Source organism: Pelecanus crispus, chromosome 4, assembly GCF_030463565.1.
Source record: "Pelecanus crispus isolate bPelCri1 chromosome 4, bPelCri1.pri, whole genome shotgun sequence".
Taxonomy (NCBI): Eukaryota; Metazoa; Chordata; class Aves; order Pelecaniformes; family Pelecanidae; genus Pelecanus; species Pelecanus crispus.
In genome coordinates, this window is record NC_134646.1 from 86,966,934 (window position 1) to 86,991,823 (window position 24,890).

At 45.6% G+C, this 24,890-nt stretch overlaps 1 protein-coding gene across 1 annotated transcript in view; it reads right to left on the bottom strand.

The window, feature by feature from the left end:
* The window catches only part of ZNF638 (zinc finger protein 638), a 57,999-nt gene that overhangs the window by 27,476 nt on the left and 5,633 nt on the right, over positions 1-24,890 (bottom strand). Inside the window, exons 2-7 of the mRNA XM_075709882.1 lie at positions 13,580-15,200; positions 6,824-6,885; positions 6,496-6,534; positions 2,932-3,239; positions 1,125-1,465; positions 43-189 (exon numbers count right to left, since the gene is read on the bottom strand). Coding sequence (XP_075565997.1) covers positions 43-189; positions 1,125-1,465; positions 2,932-3,239; positions 6,496-6,534; positions 6,824-6,885; positions 13,580-15,200 — 2,518 coding nt within the window. The remainder of the gene's footprint in view (positions 1-42; positions 190-1,124; positions 1,466-2,931; positions 3,240-6,495; positions 6,535-6,823; positions 6,886-13,579; positions 15,201-24,890) is intronic.

Genomic DNA, 24,890 nt, shown 5'->3' on the forward strand with positions numbered 1-24,890 from the left:
CTTTCTCATTCTGACACAAAAGCTTTCTACAGGAAGACTTACCTCATTTCTAGAGCGAAGGACAAGGAGATCACTAACTTTGCCAAATGGCTGAACAATTTTTTTAATATCTTGATCTGAAAAGCCATCATCTGGTAAATCAGATATCTGAAGGACTGTCCCACAACTCAGCAATTCCTCCCTCAACAGCTACAAATCGAAAACAAAACAAAAATAAACACTTTCCAAGTCAAGTCCAGTAAAAGGAAGAAAAAAGAATCTGTAATAAAAATTACTTCAAAGTAGACGGACTGCTTAGTTCACGGTGGCATTTTGACGTTTTTGATTTTTAATACAAGGACAGAGCCACAATTTTGTTGTTCTACTACTCTGTCTCAATCTTCAGCTATTAGAAAACATGGCATAGGTTTACCAAGTAACACAACCCAACCTTTTTGTTTCTGTCGAGTACTATAGATCTACGTAACTCCAGTTGTCTGGGCTGTACGGGCAAGGAGCTGCACAATTCCACTGCTTTCCTTTCAGTACTATCTATGAGCTTTCAACAGCACTAGGCAACGTTCACTTTGCTTATCATTCAGAGGCTAGAAACCACCGAGGACGACTGCACCTACACCTATCCCCTAGTAACCCCATAGGAATCTGGTTTGTAGGCAGTGTTTCTGAGAGATCCCAACAAGTCAGTACGATGGACTCGGACAACACTGGGCTTAAGATCCCTCTTACAACAAGAGCAGTAAATCTCTCTGCCTCGTCTTTTTTGCTTGACAGGACAAAATGAACACTTTCTGCCCCCTTTCCGTTACTTTTATTTACACAAACAGAGCTCCACCACTCACGCTTCATACAAACAAGTGCCCAGTAGAACCAGGACCCCAATTTAATGGACATTTCTTTCTGCTGTTGGAAAGCACTAGGGAGGTTTTACTCTACATCTGTTAAAAAATCCCTGCTCTGTAGATTACCACGCTTACGTGCAGCCAGGAAATCTTTGCGTGAAGATGGCAGTATCTATTGCACAGAATCTGCAAACAGAATGGTTAATCCTTCCCCAGGTGATCCCCCTGAAATGGGGTACTAACCACGTTCTTAAAAATCACAGAGACAAACGTTAAGGAACTCACCCTATTATAAGGAGCAGGACGAGGTCCACTGGTTCCTGTGGGTAAGTCTTCCTCATCCTCTTCCATTTCTTTGCCTGGGGGTAAATCATCACTTTCAGGAGATGAAGAACTTGACCCAGGCAAAGGCGGCACGTCTTTCTTCGAAGCCTTTGGAGAAACACCTGTTTTCAGCGGCTTCTTCATATTTCCAGGCATCTTCCCTAAGGGTCCATGAGAGGGTGGTGATTTTCGCAATCCCGAAGATCCTTGCCCAGCTGCTTGAAGTGACTTATGTTTATTGAACTCTGCCACAAAGCCAGGACCCAGGCTTTTCACTACTGCCTCCAGAGCTGCCTTTCTGTCTGTGAGCGGAAGGGAAAACAAACTGGGGTTTGTTTGTTCATTTTTAAAAGACAACTTACATACAGTGCTGTTTGGTTTTCTACAGTTTTAGTTTCACCACCCACTGCTGATTCAATCTGGAGACTCGCTGAAGTTAGAGCGCCTTAATCACACTCTAGCAGAGGTGGCCTATAAATAATAATAAACCTCTGTGCTATGTTAACACACTGTCCTGTCGTGTAATTTGACATTTTTAGTCAGAGTGACAACCTGATATGGGCAACGATGTCTACAAAAATCCTAATGGCTGGAGCAAAATGATTGTTTTAACTTCGTATGCCAGGGAATGTAAGAAAAGAAAAGACGTTTTCAAGACTTTGATCTTCCTCTCACATACTGATGCACAGCAGTACTTGCTATCTCGATGGTTGCTGCTACATCCAGTATCCTTCTCTGTCTGCTCTTTTGTCCTACAGACTGAGGTTTTAAATTATTCTTCAACGATCTGACACAACATTAATTTCCTGCATGCTTTCTTCCTGGGGAAAACTTCTATTAATTATTAATATTAAGGTTAAGAGGTTATTAATTGCCTCTTCCCCTCATTCGTCTACATTAGAATGGCTTGCTTGTTACGCTTAAGAAGATCTCTTTGAAACTACCTGTCCCTTCCCAACTTTTCACCCTGACTTCTTTCCCACAAGAGCTCAGTACCTCTTAATACAAACAACAAGCCACAGTATACAGATCAAAGGAAAAAAAAAAAAAAAAACAATTCAACCTTTTAAAATTCCCCTATTTTTTTTCTCTTCAGAATTTAAACACTCTAAACGAACTGGTATTTCAGCCAGAGACTGAGCTCAAAATGAACTACATGGAACTGACTGAGTTTACATAAAATTTCCTAGAACTGCAAACTGGAAGAAATAAGCTGAAGGGAGAGTCACAAAACAGTGCAGCCAACTTAACCATTACAAAGTATGTTTCACTGAAAGCCTTTCACATATCACGCTCTTATCTCAACAAAATTATTTCAGAACACTCTGCTTTCCTTATAAATTGCACCTCCATTCCATGCAGTTTCCGAGCATCGCATTTTCTCTCTCCTCATCTACACACTGCCTTTGCAGAACTGCATTTTTTGATGCTGAAGGAAGATGACCCTTCAGTTGTTTTCAGTTCTTGACTATCCTTGCTGGCTTAAAAACCGAGCACGCTTGGAACAGACAGGTGTTCCGCAGTTATTTGATATGATTAACCAACTCCTGACACCAGGTAAGGAAGACTTCAGACCTTTTAAAATGCCCATTTTCTTCTAAGCATACTTCTCACAAAGCAACAGCAAAAGGAAAAGTTGTTTCTAAAAACAGAATTTTGCTATGAAAAATGCCTAGGTGATACCTGGACAGATAAATCTCTTGCAATCAACTCAGTCTTCCTGAAATTAAAGGACGTTTCAATTTGGCAGTGCCTATCCACCCTTTACCTTGAGATCGGGTTGACCTCCTTGATGACCAATCATTACTGGAAGACCTCTGAGGTCGTGGACTCGTTCTCAGGGGATTTCTCGATCGCTGCGGTGACCTTGACCTGTGTCTGGGGCTACGTCGTCGCATCTGCCGCGGGCTTCGACTTCTTGGCCTCGTTGGCCTGAAGCGGCCAGGGCTCCTGGATCTCGATCGTGATCGGCGAAGAACATAGCCAGAGCCCGCAACCCTCGAACGTCTAGGACTGGGACTGGCGGAGTTGGAACGACGCTTCGGGGTCTGGTTTTCTTTTCTGTCACCAGCATTTCTAACAGAATAAAGGCATATAATGAGTTTTGACACGGCAGAAAAGAATAATTAACCCAACTCTGCCGAAACAAACTTTCTGCAAAAAAGAGCCAAAACTGACACACTTTAGAGTCTAATTTGTTAACAAACATATTTTACATACTGGTAACAGGTTTGCTACATGAATTCAGGATAGATAGACAGAACTGAAAAGAAGCAAGCAGGAGAGAAAAACCTGCACGGAACAAGAGAAACCTGTAAAGAAAACTGAAATTACAAGCTGCAGTGCTATGAAAAAATAATAGGAAGAGGAAAAGGATACATGAAAGAGTAATGAATTAAGAAACTTTCCTTGTTTCTTCCAAATTTAGCTTGGAAGTAAGCAAGCTTGAGACATTATGTCTGAAAGACTGACTGAGACCAAATAAGAGATTTGAGAGGACTACATAAATATACATCCCCTGCATACTTATGCTACCTAGAGATGTCAAATTGATGAAGAACATGGAAAGAAGTAACAGTGAAGAGATCCACGAGAGAAACAGTCCCTCTTAGAGACACGGTGAAGCAGTCAGGCACAGGAAAACCCTGACAGGACAGATCACAGCAGTAAAGGGGAAAACCTTGAAAATGCACTGAGCATACGCTTAAATATCCAGAACATTTCTAATGACCTTGGCAGGTGGCAGGCCAGTGTGTTACAGCCAAACACTTGGCCAATTTTTTAGCCCATACCAAATTCTTTGATGCCAAAGATACACTGCACCAACACTCAAAACCACGTAGAGCAGACACAGCACCTTTGAGATCTGAAACTGGAAGAAGCCACTGATGCAGCATATCCTTCGGCTCACTCACTAGTGATTCTAGCAGCAAAACTAAAAGAAACACAGGAAATAACTGACATGGCACGTATGCCCAGTACGACCAGACTTACTGGGAAGGCTGCATGCTGGACATCTAAAACACACAAGTCTCTTAACACAAGATGGAGGAGACGTTCACATTTCAACTGAAAAGTGTCTAAATTTTGAGCCCCTCACTACAAGAAGGACATTGGGGTGCTGGAGCGTGTCCAGAGAAGGGCAGCGGAGCTGGGGAAGGGTCTGGAGCACAGGGCTGGTGGGGAGCGGCTGAGGGAGCTGGGGGTGTTCAGCCTGGAGAAGAGGAGGCTGAGGGGAGACCTGATCGCTCTGCAGCTCCTGGCAGGAGGGGGCAGGGAGGGGGGTCGGGCTCTTCTCCCAAGGAACAAGCGATAGGACAAGAGGGAATGGGCTCAAGCTGCGCCAGGGGAGGTTTAGGCTGGATATTAGGAAAAATTTCTTGACGGAAAGGGTGGTCAAGCATTGGACCAGGCTGCCCAGAGAGGTGGGGGAGTCCCCATCCCTGGAGGGGTTCAAAAAACGGGCAGAGGTGGCACTTGGGGACATGGTTTAGTCTACTCTACCCTTAATTGGTTTAGTGTGGACTTGGTAATGTCAGGTTAATGGTTGGACTGATGATCTTAAAGGTCTTTTCCAACCTAAACGATTCGATGACTCTATGATTCTATAAATAGGTTAAGGAGGGAGGACTGACAACTGGCAGACAGGAGAAGGGGATGACAAGCAACTGAGGCAGCTGCTGCCCAACCTTCTGGGCCAGCAGCTAGATGAGGACAGCCGAACAACCCTCAGGTCTCCTAAATGTTCCTCCAAGCCACCCCATGTAGTGATATCTCACAGCGTTACTCAAAAGGATGAAATTGCTGCTCTCCCCTTAACTGGTTTAGTGGTGGACTTGGCAGTGTCAGGTTAATGGTTGGACTGGATGATCTTAAAGGGCTTTTCCAACCTCAACGATTCGATGATTCTATGATTCAATTAACAAGTTTCAAACATCATTAAAAATCCATGTAAATCCCATTACTCCTGCGCCCCATAAAAATGTTGGAATGTGTTAACGAACCAGCCCAATTTACGAAAAGCAAACACCGTGAAGTGATTTACCAGAGCAGTAACAGCACACAGCAAGCTCATCGACCTTGCCCTGAGACTGCACCCAGCAGCTCTGGACATCTGCGATCACCGAGAGCCTGCAGCCGTGTTCCAACACTCCCAGCTGGAGACGTGCTGTCATCAGGAAGGATTTAAGAAAGCACCACCCTGGAAGACAACTCTTGCCCCACCTACAAGCACAGAAGATCCCTCACGGACAAAAAGTGCTATTAAACATTTTGCCAGTTTATGAAGTTCCTCCAGCTAAGAGCAGTTTCCTCTGCCTGGGCTGTATATAACATCAGCAGCACTCGACAGCAATATCAGTTTGAGGTTTTAAAATACCATTATTTGCTTCATGAACGTTTCAAAAGTTTATTTGTTTTATTCCTCTCCTTAAAGTTTTATTTCTCCTTCTTTATTAACATGGAGAGACCTCAGATGCACTCTGCAAATTAACCTGACCTACATATCCAGCTTTTTAACTTTTTTTTTTTAAAAAAAAAAAAAAAACCCTGAATAGTTAGCTTCTCAGGAAGTATGTCAAACTAATTAATAGAAAGTCACGGGAAGATCTAGCAAAAATTAAAGTCCTATCATTCCTACTTGTGTGCAAGTTGAAATATGTACAAACGTTGAACCAGTAAAATAATCCAATCCTGCTGAGATTCAAGTACAATTAGTCCACAGGGTGTGTTTTTTAAAAAAAAATTAAGAGTAAACAGCATAATTTTTAAGGACGGAACAGACATGAGTTCATGAATTCCAGTGTTTTTTCAAGTTGTGACCATGTAGCTCCTCAAGGGATCTAAGGATTGAACAGACTGTTCAATCCGAGCTAACGCTGGCACGCCTGTTGTCAAGCAGGTTTCAAGTTGCAAACAAGAGTGGCTTAACTGGAAAAAAGATTAAAAGTCAGAAATCACTCACGCAGTTTAATCAGTGACCTGACACTGCTCAGTCTCGCTTGGTTACTATCGTATCGCAACCAACAACTTACAACTAACTGAAGCACGGTTAGAAGAAGGGTTCAAGGGGAGATTGCTGACAGTGTCAGTACTCAGGCTTTCCTACAGACTTTACTCTCATCCTTGCGAAAGAATTTTAGATACTACGCCACTCATGTTAGTAAATAAACTTAGGACAAAACCCACAAAAACACCCCACGCAATTTTACCATGACAATATGACACCACTAATAGGGCTTGCCAGTCAGCAAAACGGGAAAATTAATTGCACCGATTACCACGTTTATAATAGCAACAAATTAAAAACAACCTGTAATCAAAAAGCAGTTACCTCTTCGAAGACTGAGACTCAGGGTTCCAATCGGGGTATCTGTTAAATGTTAAAAATATGACCGTCAGTGAAAAAGGCTGAATTTGGCATCTGAACACAATTTTTGCTTACATGCAGTAGCTTTTACAGATAAACGTTCCCGTTCAGGACTCCAGAAGCACCAAGTGTCACTTCATCTTTCACCCGAATGGTCTAAAGCCAATTTAGAATAGCGCTCAGCTACAGGCAAGCCTCATGAAGGAAAAATGACAAGTCCGTTCTCCCAGACTACGTGCATGCACAGAAAACGCTTTTTACGCTACGTGAACTTTTTAAACGGATTCCTTACTGTTGACGTAACTGGCGGCAGCTTTCAATGTGAGAAGGAGTGTTCTGATGCAGAATCCAGTCCTAATTGGAGAAAAGACATCCAGAGACGTTTGATTAGTGTGTACAATGTTAGCATTTGACCACACTTTCTATTACATGTTGTCGTATTTTACCTCCCATCGAATTTTACCTAACAAATGATCTTATGTCAAGGTCAAATTTCTCACATCAAGTTATTACTCTCTAGGCAAAAGATGAAAATACCTAATGATTATCAAAGGCTTGTAAAGGAACACAAAGGAATCTAAGTGGAAGCTGAACAAAATGCATTGTATGAAACGAATCTGTTACTTCCAGCAACACACTGGGTTGTTGTCACCACGCTTCCAATGCAAAAGGTTGATCCAACAGCCGGCTATATTAAAAGAAAGAAAACTATTAGCAGTCTTCACAGATTGTCAGACTGATGAACACACACACGACAAATTAAGCTGAATAGATCAGAGAACCCGACACAAAATGGTATTTTAAGCCAAAAATCATTTCTACAGAGGCATGACTTTTCATGCCTTAAGCTCAAGAACATTCACTCCTAATAATGTTACAGCTAAAGGTCAGTCACAAAGCCTGATGAAATTTTTCACGCACACACTTTTTTTTTTTAATATTAAAAAACCAGAAGTTTTACTTGGAAATAACTGATGGGTTAAGCACGAGACAAATCCAGAAGTACAATGCAAGCCCTCAATCTTGAAAAATACTTAAGCACAGGTTTAACTGTAAACACAGAATCAGTCCCCAGCATAGGAAACTATGCCTGAAGACTTTATTCTATTATTATGATGATGATGATGATGGTAAACTGACCTGCTAGCAAAAGCAACTGCTGTAGTCACTTTGCTATTAAGAGGAGATAGTGCATGGTCTGAAGCTGTAAGGTATCATATGTCGTCAACATTAATTATTAAGCGTCCTTAAAAAAACAACTTCTAGCTGCTTTAATATTTTAAAATAGGTAATAATGGCTCGGTAATGCAATGACAGGCAAGGCTTCATAAAATAATTTGCAGCTGCGAAATTACGGTGTGACTTTTTCAAAGCGCGTGGTGGTTTACAACACAAAAGATTATAAAATGCTTAGTTGGCAGTATCAAACTCTCTTGTTTACAGACAGAAATGCTGAACACACGGGTTAAAAGAAAAGCTCGTGATGGTTTACTCAAAGCCTACGAGATGGAGAAATGAATGTGACCAGGGCAGTTAGTTTTGTACATTTTGGCAGCACAGAGAACAGGGTGCAAACGGCTTTTCCTTGCACTGACCGTATCAGCCTGTCAACACCAAAACGTGCTACAGGAGAGCTATCCAAACTATTATACTCCACATATAAAACCCGCGGGTTTTAAAAGAAATTAAAACACATTTTAAGCACAAGACTTAGTAGAATTTCCTGAAGAAACAGATATACTGGGTGACCAATCTCAGAAAGGCACTGGAAGATTTTACTAGCTGTAAAAGCTGTTCATAAAAGCACTGTAGCTGTTCAAATAAAGTCAGAAAAATATCACTCAGAAGCCCCCCTGCTAGTTGAACCAAAGCATATTAGGAGTTGAAGAGCAGGCTGATACCACAGCTTGCAGCTGCAGAACTGCATGCACAGCGAATACACAGCATGCACGCAAGTAAAGAGCAAGCCATTCACCATCATACGCTTTTTTTTTTTCCTGATAACATGCCGTTCTAAGCAATCCCATTCTTAAGAACGCCGTTTTTCTAGTGTCTTCAAGTTTGACAGGAAAAAGAAAGGCTATTACTCAAGGGCTAAAACAAGTTCGCTCATGGAAATGGAAGGAAACTGGGCTTCGAGGATCCCACTTCCGCGGTCCCAAACGAAGAAAGCGCACAGTGTCCGCGAGGGCGAGGGAGGCCATTTTGCTTCCAGGCGTCTTTAGCTGCCGGTCCAACGAGCATTAACGAGACTGGCAGGCCTACAAAGAGATATTCTCCTCCCTCACAAACACAACATTCTTCTCTTCTTCAAGTCTTCATTATGCCAATGCCCTCTTGCATTTCACAGAATTACCGGAGTCTCGATTTATGCATATTTCTCCTCTTTGATTAATTCCTTGCCCTTCTCAGTCTTCAGAAATATTCCGCTCCCTCTGGCAAGCCTGTCCCCAAGATCCTTCCCCCCCAAAGGAGCGGATCCCTTCCCAGCACAAGCACTCCCCCACGTCCTGGAAGGGGTAAGAACTCGCAGCCGGTTTCCTACAGCACCGGCACCGCTGCTCCACACCCCGGCAACCCCCAGGGACGAGCACCTTCGCTCCCTGCCCCGCGCGCCCGGCAAACCTCCTGCAACTTGGGGATCACCCCCAAAAGGGTCCTGAAGGAGCAGCTGATGGAGCACAGCACCTCCAGCCTCCAAACTCGCCTCTTCTGCCAGTTACTATTACTACAGGATAGCAGTAACACACAGGCGTAGCACCTGCGCTCGCTTGCGCTGCTCTCGCAGCGAGGTATCGCGTAGAAAAACTGGGAGTAAAAATGGAGTAGACCCCGGTTCGTCCCCTTGCTCCAGCACAATTCCTACTTCAGAAGTGCAGTTCTCTGCGGAAAACAGTGAGTCCCCATGCAATTTAAAGCCCAAGAAGACATCGCCCTCACTTTAAACCTACTTAAGCTAGAAAACAAAAATTGCAATACATGGTAAATACGATCCCTCCTGCTGGCAATATTGCAAGTCGACTTTGTTCCAAAAGCGACATGTGTGTGAAGACAGAGAAATCACACTTTACTATTCCAAGAGAGCCACCATTTCAAGTTAAGAAGGAAGCTGCTCTGTGAAATATTTATAAAATGTAAATATATTTGAAAGAAGACAACACAGAACTAAGGTTCCATCTAAGGGCACAATTGGGCGCTCTTCCCTGAAAAAATGTCACAGGACACAAACGCACAAATTTTTGAGAACACCTTCCAGACCACCAAGTCACCTTAGCGTCAATTAATTTTCCAAATTCATTTTTCAAAGCTCAAAAAGCCCACCTTTCTTGTATACGTTTTCTTCTAGCACAGTATCGCGTACAGCCAGCTCTGACAAAAGCTACAGAAACCTTCCTAAGGCAAGAGAAAAATAAGGACAAATCTTTCGCATGTCGGATGCTGCTCCAACAACAACAAGCCTTCAAGTCCATGGCGATCACCGTTTAGCGCAAACCCCCGGTACCGCAGCCAGCTCAGCCTGTCAGAGCCGGCGCCTGGCTGAAGGAGCACGGAGAGCCGAGCCTGAGGGCGCGCTGGCGATTCGGAACGTGGCACTTCTCCCAAAAACCTCACCGAGACCCCGCTGAGGCGGCTGGAGGCAGCGTCAAATAACCGAGGCTGCCGCCACCTCTTTCTAAAGAGCCAGGGAACAGTTTCGATAGGAAAAGAAACAGTGAACAGAGTCTTTGCAAAGTCTACGGCATGAAACAGCTGAAGTGTTCTTCACATTCAGCCCCGGACCGTAGGCAGCTTATGCAGCTGCTGACCTGCCACGTATCATCGCACACAAGCCTTATCCATACGCCTTGCAAAAAGGTTTCAAAGCTTAAAAAAAAAAAGAAAAAAAAGTATATATTTTTCATGGACAGACCTACAAAAGCTATGCCATGCAGAGAGAAGATATTTTACCTTTTGAGTTCTGAACAGTGTATAAGCAAAAAAAAAAAAAAAAAACACACCTTCAAATACATATAAACAGTCCCGTAGAAGAGGTGTTCAGGATTCTTTTCAGATTACAAAAGAACTGGAAAATACAGTTACTTGCTTAGCTGTATGATACTCAAAACTCTGTATTTTGGTATACTGCAGACATTATCTTAAGGCCATCTTCAGCTTTGATTTCATCAGAGCTCATTAATGAAGCAAGTCCGACACTTAAGAAGAAAGACCTCTGGGGAGAACTGATGGGGTGCTTTGGGGAAGAGCAGAAGCATTTGTCACTCCAAGCCAAAACTCAGCCGGTGTTTCGCTGCATTTATGGAAGAGCCAAGCTGAAAGAACAAGGGGGATGCAGTTCAGACGATGCAAATATGAAGTTTCAGCTGCTAATGGTCACCGTCCTGACTCTCTAGGAGCAGGAGTTGGGGCTCACATCCGGCCGTAATCCCGTCATTTTAACAAACTAACTCCAGGTAACGCACTTGAATTCTCTTCCGATAGGCAACGCAGCTTCTGCTTCAACCTTGGCAAGAAAATGAATCCTAGATGAGTTTGTGCTTCAGTACAAGACTGGATTAAAAGAATCTATTAAAAAAAGACAGCTCGTCACCATGAATAATCTGAATTTGAAATCCATCGTTTTAACATCACTGAAACTTTGTTTTTCAGATATCCAGTATCTTCAAGCGCTGGATAAAGAGAAGGTTTTCCTCATTCAGTATCTTTCATCATCTTCATCCATTCTTTTTTCACATTATCCGCTTTGCTTGCCTACCTCCTTTCCACTTCGCCACGTTACAAAGACATCTGTTTATAACACAGCATTCTTACACCGCTTGTTACAACTTGGTCCTACGCACCAAGCGCAGTGTGATGATGTGAAATCATCACGTCTCATCACCTTCGTCTAATCACCTTGACCTACAACCAGCTCTGAAGATCCCGTTCATCTACAGGCGTGCTGGGGAGGCCGAAGGTCCATCTAGCTTACTTAGCACCTCTTCTCCCACCGCTCATCAAGGACTTCTCGAGCCGTCAAGAGGGTCTTTGCCAAGCCTCTGAAGGACTTTCTTCCATGAAAGAAAACTCTTTCCGCTTATTTTTCAATGAAGATTTCGCAACGTTGTGGCAAACAGTATCTACGCTCAGTGTGAAACAACCGTTTCCTCATGCAAGTCATACCATCCATGACTATCAACTTCTACTGTATCATTTCCCCATCGCTTCTCTCGCAGTTTGAAGGTGCTGTTTCATATACTTCCTCTAGAACACTTAGCACAACTTTAAAGACAAAAAAAAAAAAACCAAAAAAAAAACCCACACCACCCTAAAGGTCATCTTTAGCCATGCAACTGAGACAAAGACGACAACTTTACTTGTAAAACCAAACTGTAAAACTGAAAGCACGAGGAATTCTTCATTCTTTAGAATTCACAAATACACAAGACTGACATTTCTTAACACAAACTTTTATTTTTTGCAGTTAAAAAAAAAAACAAACCCAAAACAAACCCTAACTCTTTTGGTTATTTTGCAACACTTGTTGTCTAAACACAGCTTGCCCCGTGAGGCCTCAAGAGTCTGAACTGCCTACGCAGCAGCAGGAGGTGTACGTGAAGAAAAAAAAATATTATTCAGAATAAAGTTAATATATGCCAGAGCTAGAAGCAGCCACGACAGGGAGAAAAGGCTGCGTAGCTGCAGTTGGATCAGAATGCCTGGAGAACACACGCTGCACCGTAGTGCCATTAGGGCAAGTAGTTATAACCTTTAACCTCCCCAGAAAACTCCAGAGCTAATTTATCAAGAAGTATTTTCTAGAAAAAACATCTGCTTAATATCAGAAAGCACCAGTAAGCAAGCGACTGAACAATTCACATTTAAACAGATTACACTCTTCCGAAGTACTTCGTCCATTTATTAACACCAACCCAAATTTGTTGCCCTGTTCCATTTTACACATTTTTATTTTAAATATCAAACTGCCCTTTAAGTTTTCAAGTCTGCCCAAACAGCCGCACTTCTCCCTGGCCTTCAGCACTTCCAGTGTAAAAGTACTTGAACGTTTATTAAAAATAAATATAAAATATGTATATAAAATATAATATTTATATAAAATATACAATAAATATAAAATAAAATTTTCTGAAGCTCCTAATGCAGCTGTCACCACCCTAACAATTCCTTCACTTTTTTTAATACACAGCGCAAATAGAGCCTAGCAATCTTGCATGACTTTGCCAAATTGCAAAAAAGCACACTCCCCCGCAGGCTTTCCACACGTTTGTTGAAGGCTATTTAAAATTTAAACACATGAAACCAGTAATGAATTATTCAATTTTTCTAAATTACATTCTCCTGTATTTTTGACGTCTCAAGCCTAGGTCTTTCAAGAAAAATCCATAGCTTTCAGAATGCTTTTCTCTCTCCCAGTATTCACCAGTTCCTTCCTTTTCTTCCTTCAAGAGCCGAAACTGTTATTTGCTTCATAGCTGAAAGCTCAGTCAGATGAATGAAAGCATTTTGTGTCCCCCTCAGAGCTAGCCTTCAGTCTCTGGAACAGTCAACGACACACAGACCACATTTGGAAGATTAAATTTTTGCAGATAAATAGGCTGCTTTGTTTTAACACAGACTTTGCAGGATTGGGGGGAGGCTGAATACATGAACGTCTCATCTATCTTACCGAGACTCAGCGTACAATTTTTGCACACATTTTAGTCACCCAGATGACGTTAGTATTTTGCTCCACTGATAAAGGGGTTCTTTTGTCATTTCACACCCACTGCAGAAGACATGAACAATTTTGAATATTAAAAAAACAAATAATAAAAAAAAAATCAACGCGTATGGCAACTTTGAAATGCAATCTGGAACAGAACACGCTGCGCAGCAGTTACAATAATTCACTAGCACTGTTTCTAGCATTTTGAAACTTGCACGTAAGCACTCAAACTGGCGAACAGCATGACAGTTCATTTAATGCACAGTAAAAAATTAGTTCATAAAACAGGGCAGCAGGTAAGATGGCGAGTACAAGTTTAGGCAATAATCTTTGAAAGACACTCACCTTCATATGAGTGCATTCAATGTTACACAGAGAACACATATGTGGAAATATTCTTGGAGATGTAGCATAGTAGTCATTCATCATTGACGGAGTGGGCAATCTTTTTATCTTCTGGGCATCGGACTGCAGAAACACTGGAAGCCACGATGCTTTCACGATGCCAAAAGGAGATTTAATCGGCCCCTCAGCCTGTGTCTGGAAGGGCTTCTGTCCTGCACCCGAGCCGCTCTGGGCATTAGACTGGCTCGTCCCAGATTCGCGCGAAATTCTTTCATACTGGCTTATCGCTGCAAGAAGTCCAGCTGAAAAGGGTGGCTGGCTCCCGGGCGGCATTACGTGCTGGGTGACAGACTGCTGGACGAGAGGCGGCATGACAGGCGGCATGACGGGCTGCGCCAAGGGCGGCATCATCGGCGGCATCATCGGCGGCATGACGGGCGGCATCGCGGGCTGGGATACCGATTTCACCACGGGGAGTCCGGCGGGTGTTGCACACAAACCGGACACCTTTCCCGGGGTCTCAGCTGGAAAAAACGATCGAGTGTTTGAGGAATCGTTCTGGAACCCCGTCGGTTTTATTAAATCTTCAACCGGAAACACTGGATTACACGTCACGCTAGATGGTGGCACGCCCATTGACGTATTCTGCTCTCGCTGGAAGTCTTCCCTGTTCTCACTGCTCGACGCTTCGGGATTATAGACACGTGCTTCGAGAGGATCTTCAGGCAGCACTTCAGGATTGTAAGCACGCACTTCAAGAGGATCTTCAGTGTAACCGTATTTGCTTGCGTGCCCATAATCGATCACTTTACTCTTGACTGCCGCACCGCTCGTACCACCAACCGTTTCTTCTGCTCTGCTCTGAGAATGCAAACCAGGTAAAGAATGACCCATCTTACGAATCCGTATTTCTCTTAAGATTAGCGGCATGTTTTCAGGCGTTAACTGATCATCTGGATAGCGACTGAGTTCCTCCAGATCTTCGTTAGACAGCCCGAAACTCGCTAGTATACTGGAAGCGCTTTCTGGTGTGTAGCGGTTCTGGGCATTGGAATTCTGCTCCGAGGCCCGTGCCGAGGCCGATGGCTTCTGCCCGGTTGTCCCAGCTGAGCACGGGCTACTATCCCAGCAACTTGCGCGAGGCTCTCCCTTCTGCTCCTGGTGCAGGTTCGTCTTCTCCTTTACCCGCCTCGGATCAGCCCTGTGCAGAGTTACCCGAACGTTTATCCTCTGCGAACCCGTCCACTGAAACGTTTCCTGTCCCGAAAATCTTTGTGACATTCCTTGGGGTGATCCGGGTGCAGGCTTTCTCTGAAGACCTCCTGCACCTCCTCCCCTAAAGGATCCTGGAGGCTTTGTGCCGGATGGATTAGGTCCTCTCGGCCTCTGAGGTAAAGTTCCTCTAGGGCTAAACATGGCGCTTTTCAGAAATGCCTGATTTAACCAAGCATGAGGAGGTGCAGAACTGCTGGTAGCAACTGAGGTCAATTGCTGAAGAGCCAACTGTGTCTTAATTTGAGCAAGCTGTAAAGGAGGAGGAGGGCCCAACAGAAGTGGGCTCGCAATGCCAAGGTTCAAGGAATTCACAAGTGGTGCGAAACTTTCCAAGAATAACACAAAGCTGAAAGTTAAAAGACAAGTATTAGATTCTTTTATCTTTTCACCTACTTTACACAGTGGATTCTATAACCGGTGAGAAAAACAACCGAAGTCACAAAACAGTATTTTAATGACAGTTTAAATGGTACTTTTGAATTCGAGATTCTGTTGAACAAAACCATTTTCTTTCGCTGGATAAAAATCTTAATATGCAGCGAATAGGTAACAGGTAATTAAGTCAGTGAGCTTTACCCAACAAGTTCAACGTCACAGATAACACACCTAGTGATGACACTTTCAACAGCATTTTCTAAAGCTTCACATTTCAGTTCTTAATGACAACATAGTTTGGATTTATTTACAAATAGAGCTATTTTATGAGCAATAAGCCAAAGCATTAAAACCCTCTCCAAACATTTATGAGGTATGAATTGGAAGTGAAACCATGATGCAGAGAATTCAAAACAGTTACAACTTGGATGTCAAGTCATCGTGGAATCGATCTGATGGCAGCAGAACAGTTTTCAGGAGGGACACTCCCATGACCGCTCTCACGGGTAAACTACTATACCCTGAAAGTATTCAAAGGGTGGGACAATATTTGAATTCTGTGGCTAGAAAAATTTCCATTTCCCAGATGTTCAAGGCAAGATCTGGTATTGAAATAACTGTAAACAGAAAGGTGTAAAATCACACAGGAACTGAAACCATCTACATACAAGCATAAAAAAAAAAGACCAACGGCGATGGAAACTGCTGTCTTTTACTTCAGCTGAAACCACCGAGAACTCAATCCTGCAAGGCAGTAAAAGAATGTACAATAAAGGTAGAATAAGACACGGTGACGCTCACACTAACAACAAATGAAGTATCGGAGAGTTTTGGAATTCCGTTCTCGTAGCACACTCAAAGCGTGGTGCCTCACCTGCCCGGCTCTGCCTGCGTTTGTGACTCTCCAAAACGGCACAACCAGCACAGTCACAAGGATCCCAAGAAGCCCTCACTCCACCCCGTCAGCCTGCCCTCTCCCGAAACTGGATAACCTGCTGGTTTCACTCTTCTTGCAGCAATACCTCAGCTTTGAACGAGTTTCACCAGCAGATTTTCACTAAGCAACTATAATAGGGCTTGCAACAACTCCTAGTTGTCTCTGAACTTGCATGCTGTATTTCTGCAGCGTTGAGGTTCTTGTCTCACCAACACTAACTCCATCGCAGCTTTTGTTGTCAAACCTCACTTGAGTTGACCCTAAACAAAAGTTTTTTCAAGTAAATGGAGGTGCCTCTCTCATCTTTGTCACCTGTAAGGACTAAAGTGCTGAAGCTTGAGAACCACAACTCAAAAAATAAAAATTACACACAGCTATAGCTTGAGAGCTGAACCACGTACAAGCTGCACATTTCCTGTAACTTGCTACTATCTGTATGTTAAGCATTTTTTTAAAGTTCTACTGGCAATTATTTAGTTTTAACTAAGTACAAACTGCAGTCAGGCCAAGGAGAAACAGTAGCTCCGCAAACACTACCCGTATCTCCTCTCCATTACAAAACCACAGGAAGCCACCATAAAGAAAAGATTCCCACCCGACAACAATCCCAGAATGCTGGCCTCTAATCCAAGACTCCTTACCCCATATCCCTCCTCCCTCAGTAAATTAAATCATGTTTAAATGGTAACTGCATGTTAGGCCAAGTTCGTTAAAGACCATTTCAAAACAGGCTATTAAGCAAACATCCCCAAAATAATCTCTTGCCTTTCTGGAACTCTTATCACTGGAGGGCAAAAAAACCCTCTCAGCACATTGATTTGGGAAGTAGTCGGAGAGAGAACGACACCAAAACCACCCATAACAAGAACCAGAAAGACTATATTAGTAAAGCACATTTTAAAAATAAACATGCTGGTTTGCAAACTGAACCTGAATTCAGTGGATTAGGAAATTCCCAGGGGATCTGTTCAGGAGCAAACCAGAACTTCAACGGGAAGAATTTTTACCCCTCAATTAGAGATTTCCAGGCAGCGTAGCCCACTCGACCACCGCCGTGCTGCCATCAGGTACGCTCCCACACCAATATCGTGAACCAGGTAACACTAAGTCAAGGACATTTCAGCTTCCTGTGCTCTGCCAGGAGCACAAGGAGCTGGGAGGGGGCACAGCCAAACTGCCCCAAGGGCCGTTCCATACCATACGGCGTCATGGGCAGTATAGAAACTGGGGGGGTTGGCCGGGGAGCAGCGATCGCTGCTGGGGGCCGGGCTGGGCATCGGTCGGCGGGTGGTGAGCGGTTGCATCACTTGGTTTGCTTTTTTTTTCTTCCCCCTGGGTTTTGTTTCCCTTTCTCGTTGTTCTCCTTTTCATTACAATTTTTATTACTATTAATTTTTTAAATTATTATTTCAATTATTAAACTGTCTTTATCTCAACCTACAAATTTTCTCACTTTTACCCTTCCGATTCTCTCCCCCATCCCACCGGGGGGGAGTGAGCAAGCAGCTGTATGGGGCTTAGTTGCCGGCTGGGGTTAAACCACGACACGTACCCTCCAAAAATGTTTTAAAAAAAAAAAAAAAAACCCAAACCAGCCTCAGAAGCAGATGCTCCTTAATAAACAGGGCCATGAGAATCACTTTCTCAGCCGCTGTGGTGTTGGAAGACACGCACCAAAACCCATCTCCTCGGGGAAACGGAAGAGATGTGGCACTAGCATTTAAAACAACCTCCCTGGGTCAGGAAAATAAGAGAACAAATACTAAGAATTTCTCTCTCAAACTAATTAGGTTCTCCATCATATTAATAATTGGCAAAAAACAAAAGGCAGTTTTGTGATTTCTGTGATCAAAAGGCTAGTCCATGAAAGAATTCAAAACATAAGGACAAAGTAACCTTGAAGCGGAAGTTTTAAAAGACATCCGTCTTCGGGCTGTACAGCCCTTAATGGCTCTGAAACCCACCTGCAGCGAAACACACAGGGCTTTACTCAGGCCCACCATAATGCAAATACATTCGAGCACATCTAAGACACTCGTTTCCTTGTCACCCGGCCCGAACTACACCTGAAATCGTAGCAAATGGAGGCCGAAGGTTTAAACGGCATTTCTCCCCGGGGAAGTCCTACGCTTAAATTCTCTTCTGACATCCAGTCAAGTGTTGCAGGCAGGCAAGCCTGAATCGGCTGGCTCTCCTGACTGACCTTTTCAAAAGAAATGCTGGAAATGACAGTTGAAAGATAAAGTGATGCCAAGAGTAAGGAAACAATGCTCGGGACATTTAAGGCTAGATTCTCACCTTCCTCTTCAAAAGAAGCCTTGTTTGGGGTGTGTCTCTGATCCTCTAGACCGCTTTTTCTGGTTGTCCTGATTTAAGCCCAGTTGGCAACCAAGCCCCACGCAGCCACGGCAAAAGCAAGAAAACTCGTGGGTTGAGATAAGAAGAGTTGAATAATTGAAATAAAATAAATCATCATCATCATCACCACAATAATAATAATGATGAACTGTCATGAAAAGGAAAACAACAAAAAAAGAGACACACAAAACCTAGGAAAACCAAGTAATGCAATTGCTCACCACCCGCCGACCGATGCCCAGCCCGGCCCCCAGCAGCGATCACTGCTCCCCAGCCAACCCCCCCAGTTTCCATACTGCCCATGACGCCGTATGGTATGGAATGGCCCTTGGGGCAGTTTGGCTGTGCCTCCTCCCAGCTTCTTCTGCTCCTGGCAGAGCACAGGAAGCTGAAAAAGCCCTTGACAAGTGTAAACACTGCTTAGCAACCAGTAAAAACATCAGTGTGTTATCAGCATTATTCTCTGCTAAATCCAAACCACAGCACTAGGAGGAAAATTAACTCTATCCCAGCCAGAACGGGGATGGTGCAGTGACATCCCGACTAGTCGTACGGCAGCGGCCAAGCACCTTGCTGATGCTTCATCGTAAGTGAATGAAAAAAATAGGCGGAATTCCCCGAAGACCACTGTCCTCACCTGACTCCTGGAAAAGTCAATCCTTGAAACTGAAAATTTCAGAGTATCACAGAAAAGCCAAATGATACCCTTCCTGCTTTCCCTTCAACATCATCGGTCCATTTTGCAAAGATTCCCAAACAGACAGATAAATTAAAAGTTCTGGCTACCTGCTTACACGCTGGAGGGCCGTAATGCCAACGTTTGCTCGTGTGGCGAGTACAGGACAGTCTCGCGCCTTCCCTGGTTCAAGGATACAGGTAAAATAAGTTTTTAACAGCTCTCCCTACAACCTTCCTCCCTCCCCAGAGGTCCTGCCGGTGTTTCACGGATCCAAGGCCCACCTCCGATGCAGCCCAGCTGCATAACCTTGGCCAGGCTGCAGCAAAAACTGCTAGAGCTGTAGGAAGGAGTTTCTGGTAAAGTCTGTAGAGAGAGTTAAAAAAAAAGCAGAGCAGGGGGATTACAGGCAGAGACAGGCAGGTGCCATTTGCAGCTCAAGGATTCAATAGAAAAACCACCAAGGTGCTAACGCTTAGACCAGCAGTCGGTTAAATCTGTAGTGATAAATAACTGGTTTGCATTTTGAAACTCTCTGTAGCCTGCTTGCAGAGTCTCTTCGTGCAGAGCTAATGCCACCTAACCAAAGTGACCCAGAGAGGAGTGTTAACAGGGCCGACACTTCACTGAAGCCATCTGGAGACAAGCCAACGAAAATACGTAGAAAACTCCTCTCTCTTACAGGTGCAGGAAGCAGCAGTCAAAAGCAGTGGGTACTAGCAGATTTGAAGCAAAGACAAGAAGTCCTGCAAGCGGGAAAAGGGAAATGCAGCGCTGGCCGGCAATACCGCCGAGTTCAAGCTCTTAGCATCGAAGGTGAATAAAACCGAGTACCTACATCTTGAAGCTGTACCATTTCCGTGGCCAGCTGCCTATCAACAAGAAGAAAGGCAGCTTTACGTCAGCTGTGCAATACAAAAATCAGTCACAAACTAAAACAGGAGGCTTCAGTTACGGGTTTGGCAATGAGGCCTCGTAAGAACGTGGAAGATGCTTTCTCTAGTCACAAGAGAAGGCTTTAACGAAGGTAAAGTCTCGCACGGTCGTTGAAAGGATAATTTTCTGCCGATTTCTCTCTATAAATGGTACGGAAATTTCTGGATACGTGCTAATTACAGAGCAGTTAAGCAAAGCTTGCATTTCAATCTAACGACACTTTGGGAACCCAGACATACTGCAGGGACCCGTACTACGGCTAATCAAATATTCCCCCACAGCCAACAACAATGGAGCAATGGAAAGCGCTAATTAAAGCTCATGGGACGAGATAGAGACGGTTTGAAAAGTGAAATGGGGGGAGCCAAGCAAAGGCTGCCACTCACCACCTCCCGCGGGCGGGCCAGTGCCCAGCCGGGCTCCAAGCCACGGCCACCTTGGAAGCTAAAACTCTCCTCTTTCTTCCTCCACTCCATTTACACTGCCGAGCACGACGTTACACGGTAGGGAACATCCCTTCGGCCGGTTCGGGTCGGCTGTCCCAGCTGTGTCCCCTCCCAGCCTCTTGCCCACCCCAGCCTACTCTCAGGGGCACAGAGATGGAAAATGAAAAAGCCCGGACACGGCGCAAGCCCTGGTCAGCAGCGGCCACAACGCCGGCGTGTGACCAACACTGGTTTAGCGGCGTTAACTCCATCGCAGCCAGCGCCAGCACAAAATGATTCACGCGATCTGAACATGGAGCATAAAGCACGGGTTAGCAGCAAGACACCAAGAGAAGGAAAATAAACTACAGCAAGCCATGCCCAGAATACCTTCATCTCCTCGGAAGTCCTGCTCAGCGAAGCGTTAAACAAACTGCATCTAAACCAGACTCCTCCATCCCTGCTGGTCCAACTGCATCGGAAGAAGCAACAAATTCCAGACCCCAAATATAAGAAATTCAAGTTTGATCTAAGTCAGGCTTCTTCCGTAGAAATACCAAATCAGCTACACACATTCTGACAGCTTGAAAAATCAATGATTTTTTCCTTGCTTTCCTTCAAACCTACAAAAACTTATTCAACAGGCTACTTCCATTTGAAACAAATACAATTTTATTATGTGCATCCTATTACACACCCTTTAAATACCCAAGAAGCACCTCCCAAAAAGCAAAATCAACTAACAGAATAAATTCAAGAACAGCGCTGCAGAATGAAGGGCTAACTTGTAATTCACTCCTGCCTCTGTATTTTCCTCTTTGGCAATATTGGGGGGGGGGGGGGGGGGGGGCGGGGAAGTCCTAGAGCTGGAGCAGACCACTGTTAAAAGACAGTTAACAAAGATGTTTGTCACTGCCTGGCTACAAAAGCGACTATTGAACGCTCGCCCTCCTTGCAGTCAGTAATACTTGTTCTTGCTGCCCAGGCTGAATTCGGTGACAGAGAATAACCATGCCATTTCCTACCTTCAAACCCACGCAGACACCGCAGCACAGGTCACTCGGAGCGCTCCAGTTCAAAGCGACTGCCCCCAAGTTCTGCCCCGCTGCTAACCCTAGTGAAAATCAGAACTGAGCTCTGTGTGTGAGAGTATGAACTGATTACAGGAACCTGATGCACAAAATGAGCAACTGCGCGAGCTAAACGTTGAAATGAATGTTGTCAGGCGTTGGTAACACACTGACAGAAACCATTCCCTAGTGCGCTGGGTTGGCCCTGGCTGGAGCCCAGGTGCCCGCCAAAGCCACGCTGTCACCGCCCTCTGCAGCTGGACCGGGGAGAGAAAATACAACGCGAGGCTCCTGGGTGGGGATAAGGGCAGGGAGAGATCACAGCAATCGCTGTCATGGGCAGAACAGACTCGACTTGGGGAAAATTGATTTAATTTATTACCAAATCAGAGTAGGGTAATGAGAAATAAAAACTACATCTTAAAACACCTTCCCCCAACTCCTCCCTTCTTCCCAGGCTCAATTTCACTCCCGAATTCTCCATTTCCTGCCTGCCAGCAGCACACGGGGACAGGGAATGGGGGCTGTGGTCAGTCCATCACGCGTTGTCTCTGCTGCTCCTTCCTCCTCAGGGAGGACTCCTCACACTCCTCCCTGCCCCAGCGTGGGTCCCTCCCACCGCATACAGTCCTCCATGAACTGCTCCAGCGTGGGTCCTTCCCCGGGGTGCAGCTCTTCACCAAGTGCCCCAGCGTGGGTCCCTCCCGCGGGCGCAGCCCCTCAGGAGCAGCCTGCTCCAGCGTGGGTCCCCCGCGGGGTCCCAATTCCTGCCACCAACCCTGCCCCAGCCTGGGCTCCTCTCCCGACGGGGCCACAGCTCCTGCCAGGAGCCTGCTCCAGCGCGGGCTTCCCTCGGGGTCCCAGCCTCCTCCGGGCACATCCCCTGCTCTGGCTGGGCTCCTCCCCGGGTGCAGGGGGATCTCTGCTCCCCGGGGGTCTCCGTGGGTGCAGGGCACAGCTGCCTCGCCATGGGCTGCCCCAGGGGTGCAGGGGAATCTCTGCTCCATGCCTGGAGCCCCTCCTGCCCTCCTGCACTGCCCTCGGGGCTGCAGGGCCGTTCCTCTCACGAGTTCTCGCTCCTCTCTCCGGCTGCAGTTGCTCAGGGCTTTTTTCCCCTTCTTAACTCTGTCATCCCAGGGGCGCTGCCGCTGTCGCTGAAGGGCTCGGCCTTGGCCAGCGCTGGGTCCATCTTGGAGCCGGTGGCATCAGCTCTATCGGACATGGCAGCTTCTCACAGAAGCCACCCCTGTAGCCCCCCTGCTCCCGAAACCTTGCCACGCAAACGCAATACATTCCACCCCTCACCTCTGTGAAGCACGTATTTAAGAATTATCATTGAAATCCACATTCATCACGCAATCTTCACAAACTTCACTCACACCAACAAAAAAAAAAAAGAAATCCCCGCACCAAAATCAAAATAACATCATCACAACACCGGACGATTTACACACAATCCACCCCTCGTCCCTTCACCACAACTAGAACAACCCGAATTCCCCATGAGCGTTCCATTCTCTAACCCTGTTCAGTCCATGTTTTGCCCGTTGCCTCTCCCAGTTAGTATCCTTATCTCGACCTCCTCACGCCCCACCTTGGATGCCAAAAAGGGCTGTGGTGGCTTGTGGTTTAACCCTGGCCGGCAACTCAGCACCACGCAGCTGCTCACTCATTCCCCACAGGGGGATGGGGGAGAGAATCGGAAGAGTAAAAGCGAGAAAACTCCTGGGTTGAGATAAGAAGAGTTTAATAATTGAAATAAAGTAAAATAGTAATGATAATAATATCCAAAGCAAGTGATGCACGATGCAATCGCTCATCACCTGCCGACCGATGCCCAGCCCGGCCCCCAGCAGTGATCGCTGCTCCCCGGCCAAGCCCCCCAGTTTCCATACTGCCCATGACGCCGTATGGTATGGAACGGCCCTTGGGGCAGTTTGGCTGTGCCCCCTCCCAGCTCCTTGTGCTCCTGGCAGAGCACGGGAAGCTGAAATGTCCTTGAGAAGTGTAAACACTGCTTAGCAACGAGTAAAACATCAGTGTGTTATCAGCATTATTCTATGCTAAATCCAAACCACAGCACTATGCCAGCTACTAGGAGGAAAATTAACTCTATCCAACCCAGAACTGGGACACATAGCTATCTCAAATATGAAAGCACCTAGAAAAAAAGCAACAGAAGCTAAAGTTTCCTAAATGTCAACAAAATACAATATATACTTATGCGGTGGGCTGACCCCAGCCAGCGGCTGAGCACTCGCAGTCGCTCGCTCGCTCCCCGCCACCTTCCCACCTAGCCGGCCAGGGAGAGAATTGGAAGAGCAAAAGCAAGAAAACCCAGGGGTTAAAATAAAGATAGCCTAAGGGGTCTTTAACACCCCCCCCCCCCCCCCCAGATGGGGGGGAACCAGCCAGGAGCAAAACAAAGGCAATCAACGCGCCTCCTCCCACAGGCAGACGGATGTTCAGCCAGGCTCCAAAAACACAGAACCTTGGAAGTCAAAAACACCCTTTTCTCTTCTCCTTCCTCTGCCTCAGGTTTTTATTGCCAAGCATGGCGTTACGCGGTATGGGACCGCTCTTTGGCCAGTTTGGGTCGGCTGTGTCCCCCCCAGCCTGCTTGCTTGGGGGGGGACAGGGAAGAACGCCTTGATGCTGCGCAAGCGCTGCCCAGCAAGAGCCAAAACGTCGGTGCTGACCCCCACGGCTGCAGCCGCACATCCAGAACCCAGCACCGCGCTCCATCCCAGCCAGACCCAGTACAATTCAGGGACATCATTCGCAGAAATATTCCCAAACCCTGGAGGTGGCCTCGAGTCTCCGCAGGGCTTTTTCTGCCCGAGGCTCCCGGGCAGGCCGTGCTCCCTGGCCGCGGTGCAGAGCACGCTCCTCGCAGCTCGGCCCGGCCCAAGGCAACCGCATCAGCTATCTCCCGTCGGATCTGTCCGAAGGCTTGCTGCGAGGCCCCACTTGAAATAGTTCTTCTTTAGGGTTACTCAACCTGAAAGAAGACCCACAAGCTGACTGCAACCCAGAACACGTATTCTCCAGAAACCCACAGCGCCTCGGAAAGCTGCTGTTTCTTTTTTGTTAGCTGCTGGGGACGTGGCTGCTACGTTATTGACCGCATCCATAGGGATGTGACGACATCCACCTTTCCGCTTCCGAGAACTGGATCTCTTTCGCAGGTCCCCTTGATCTTAATTTGTTTTATGGCAAAACCAGCCTTTGGGAAGGATCTGGATTATTCTTTGCCCCT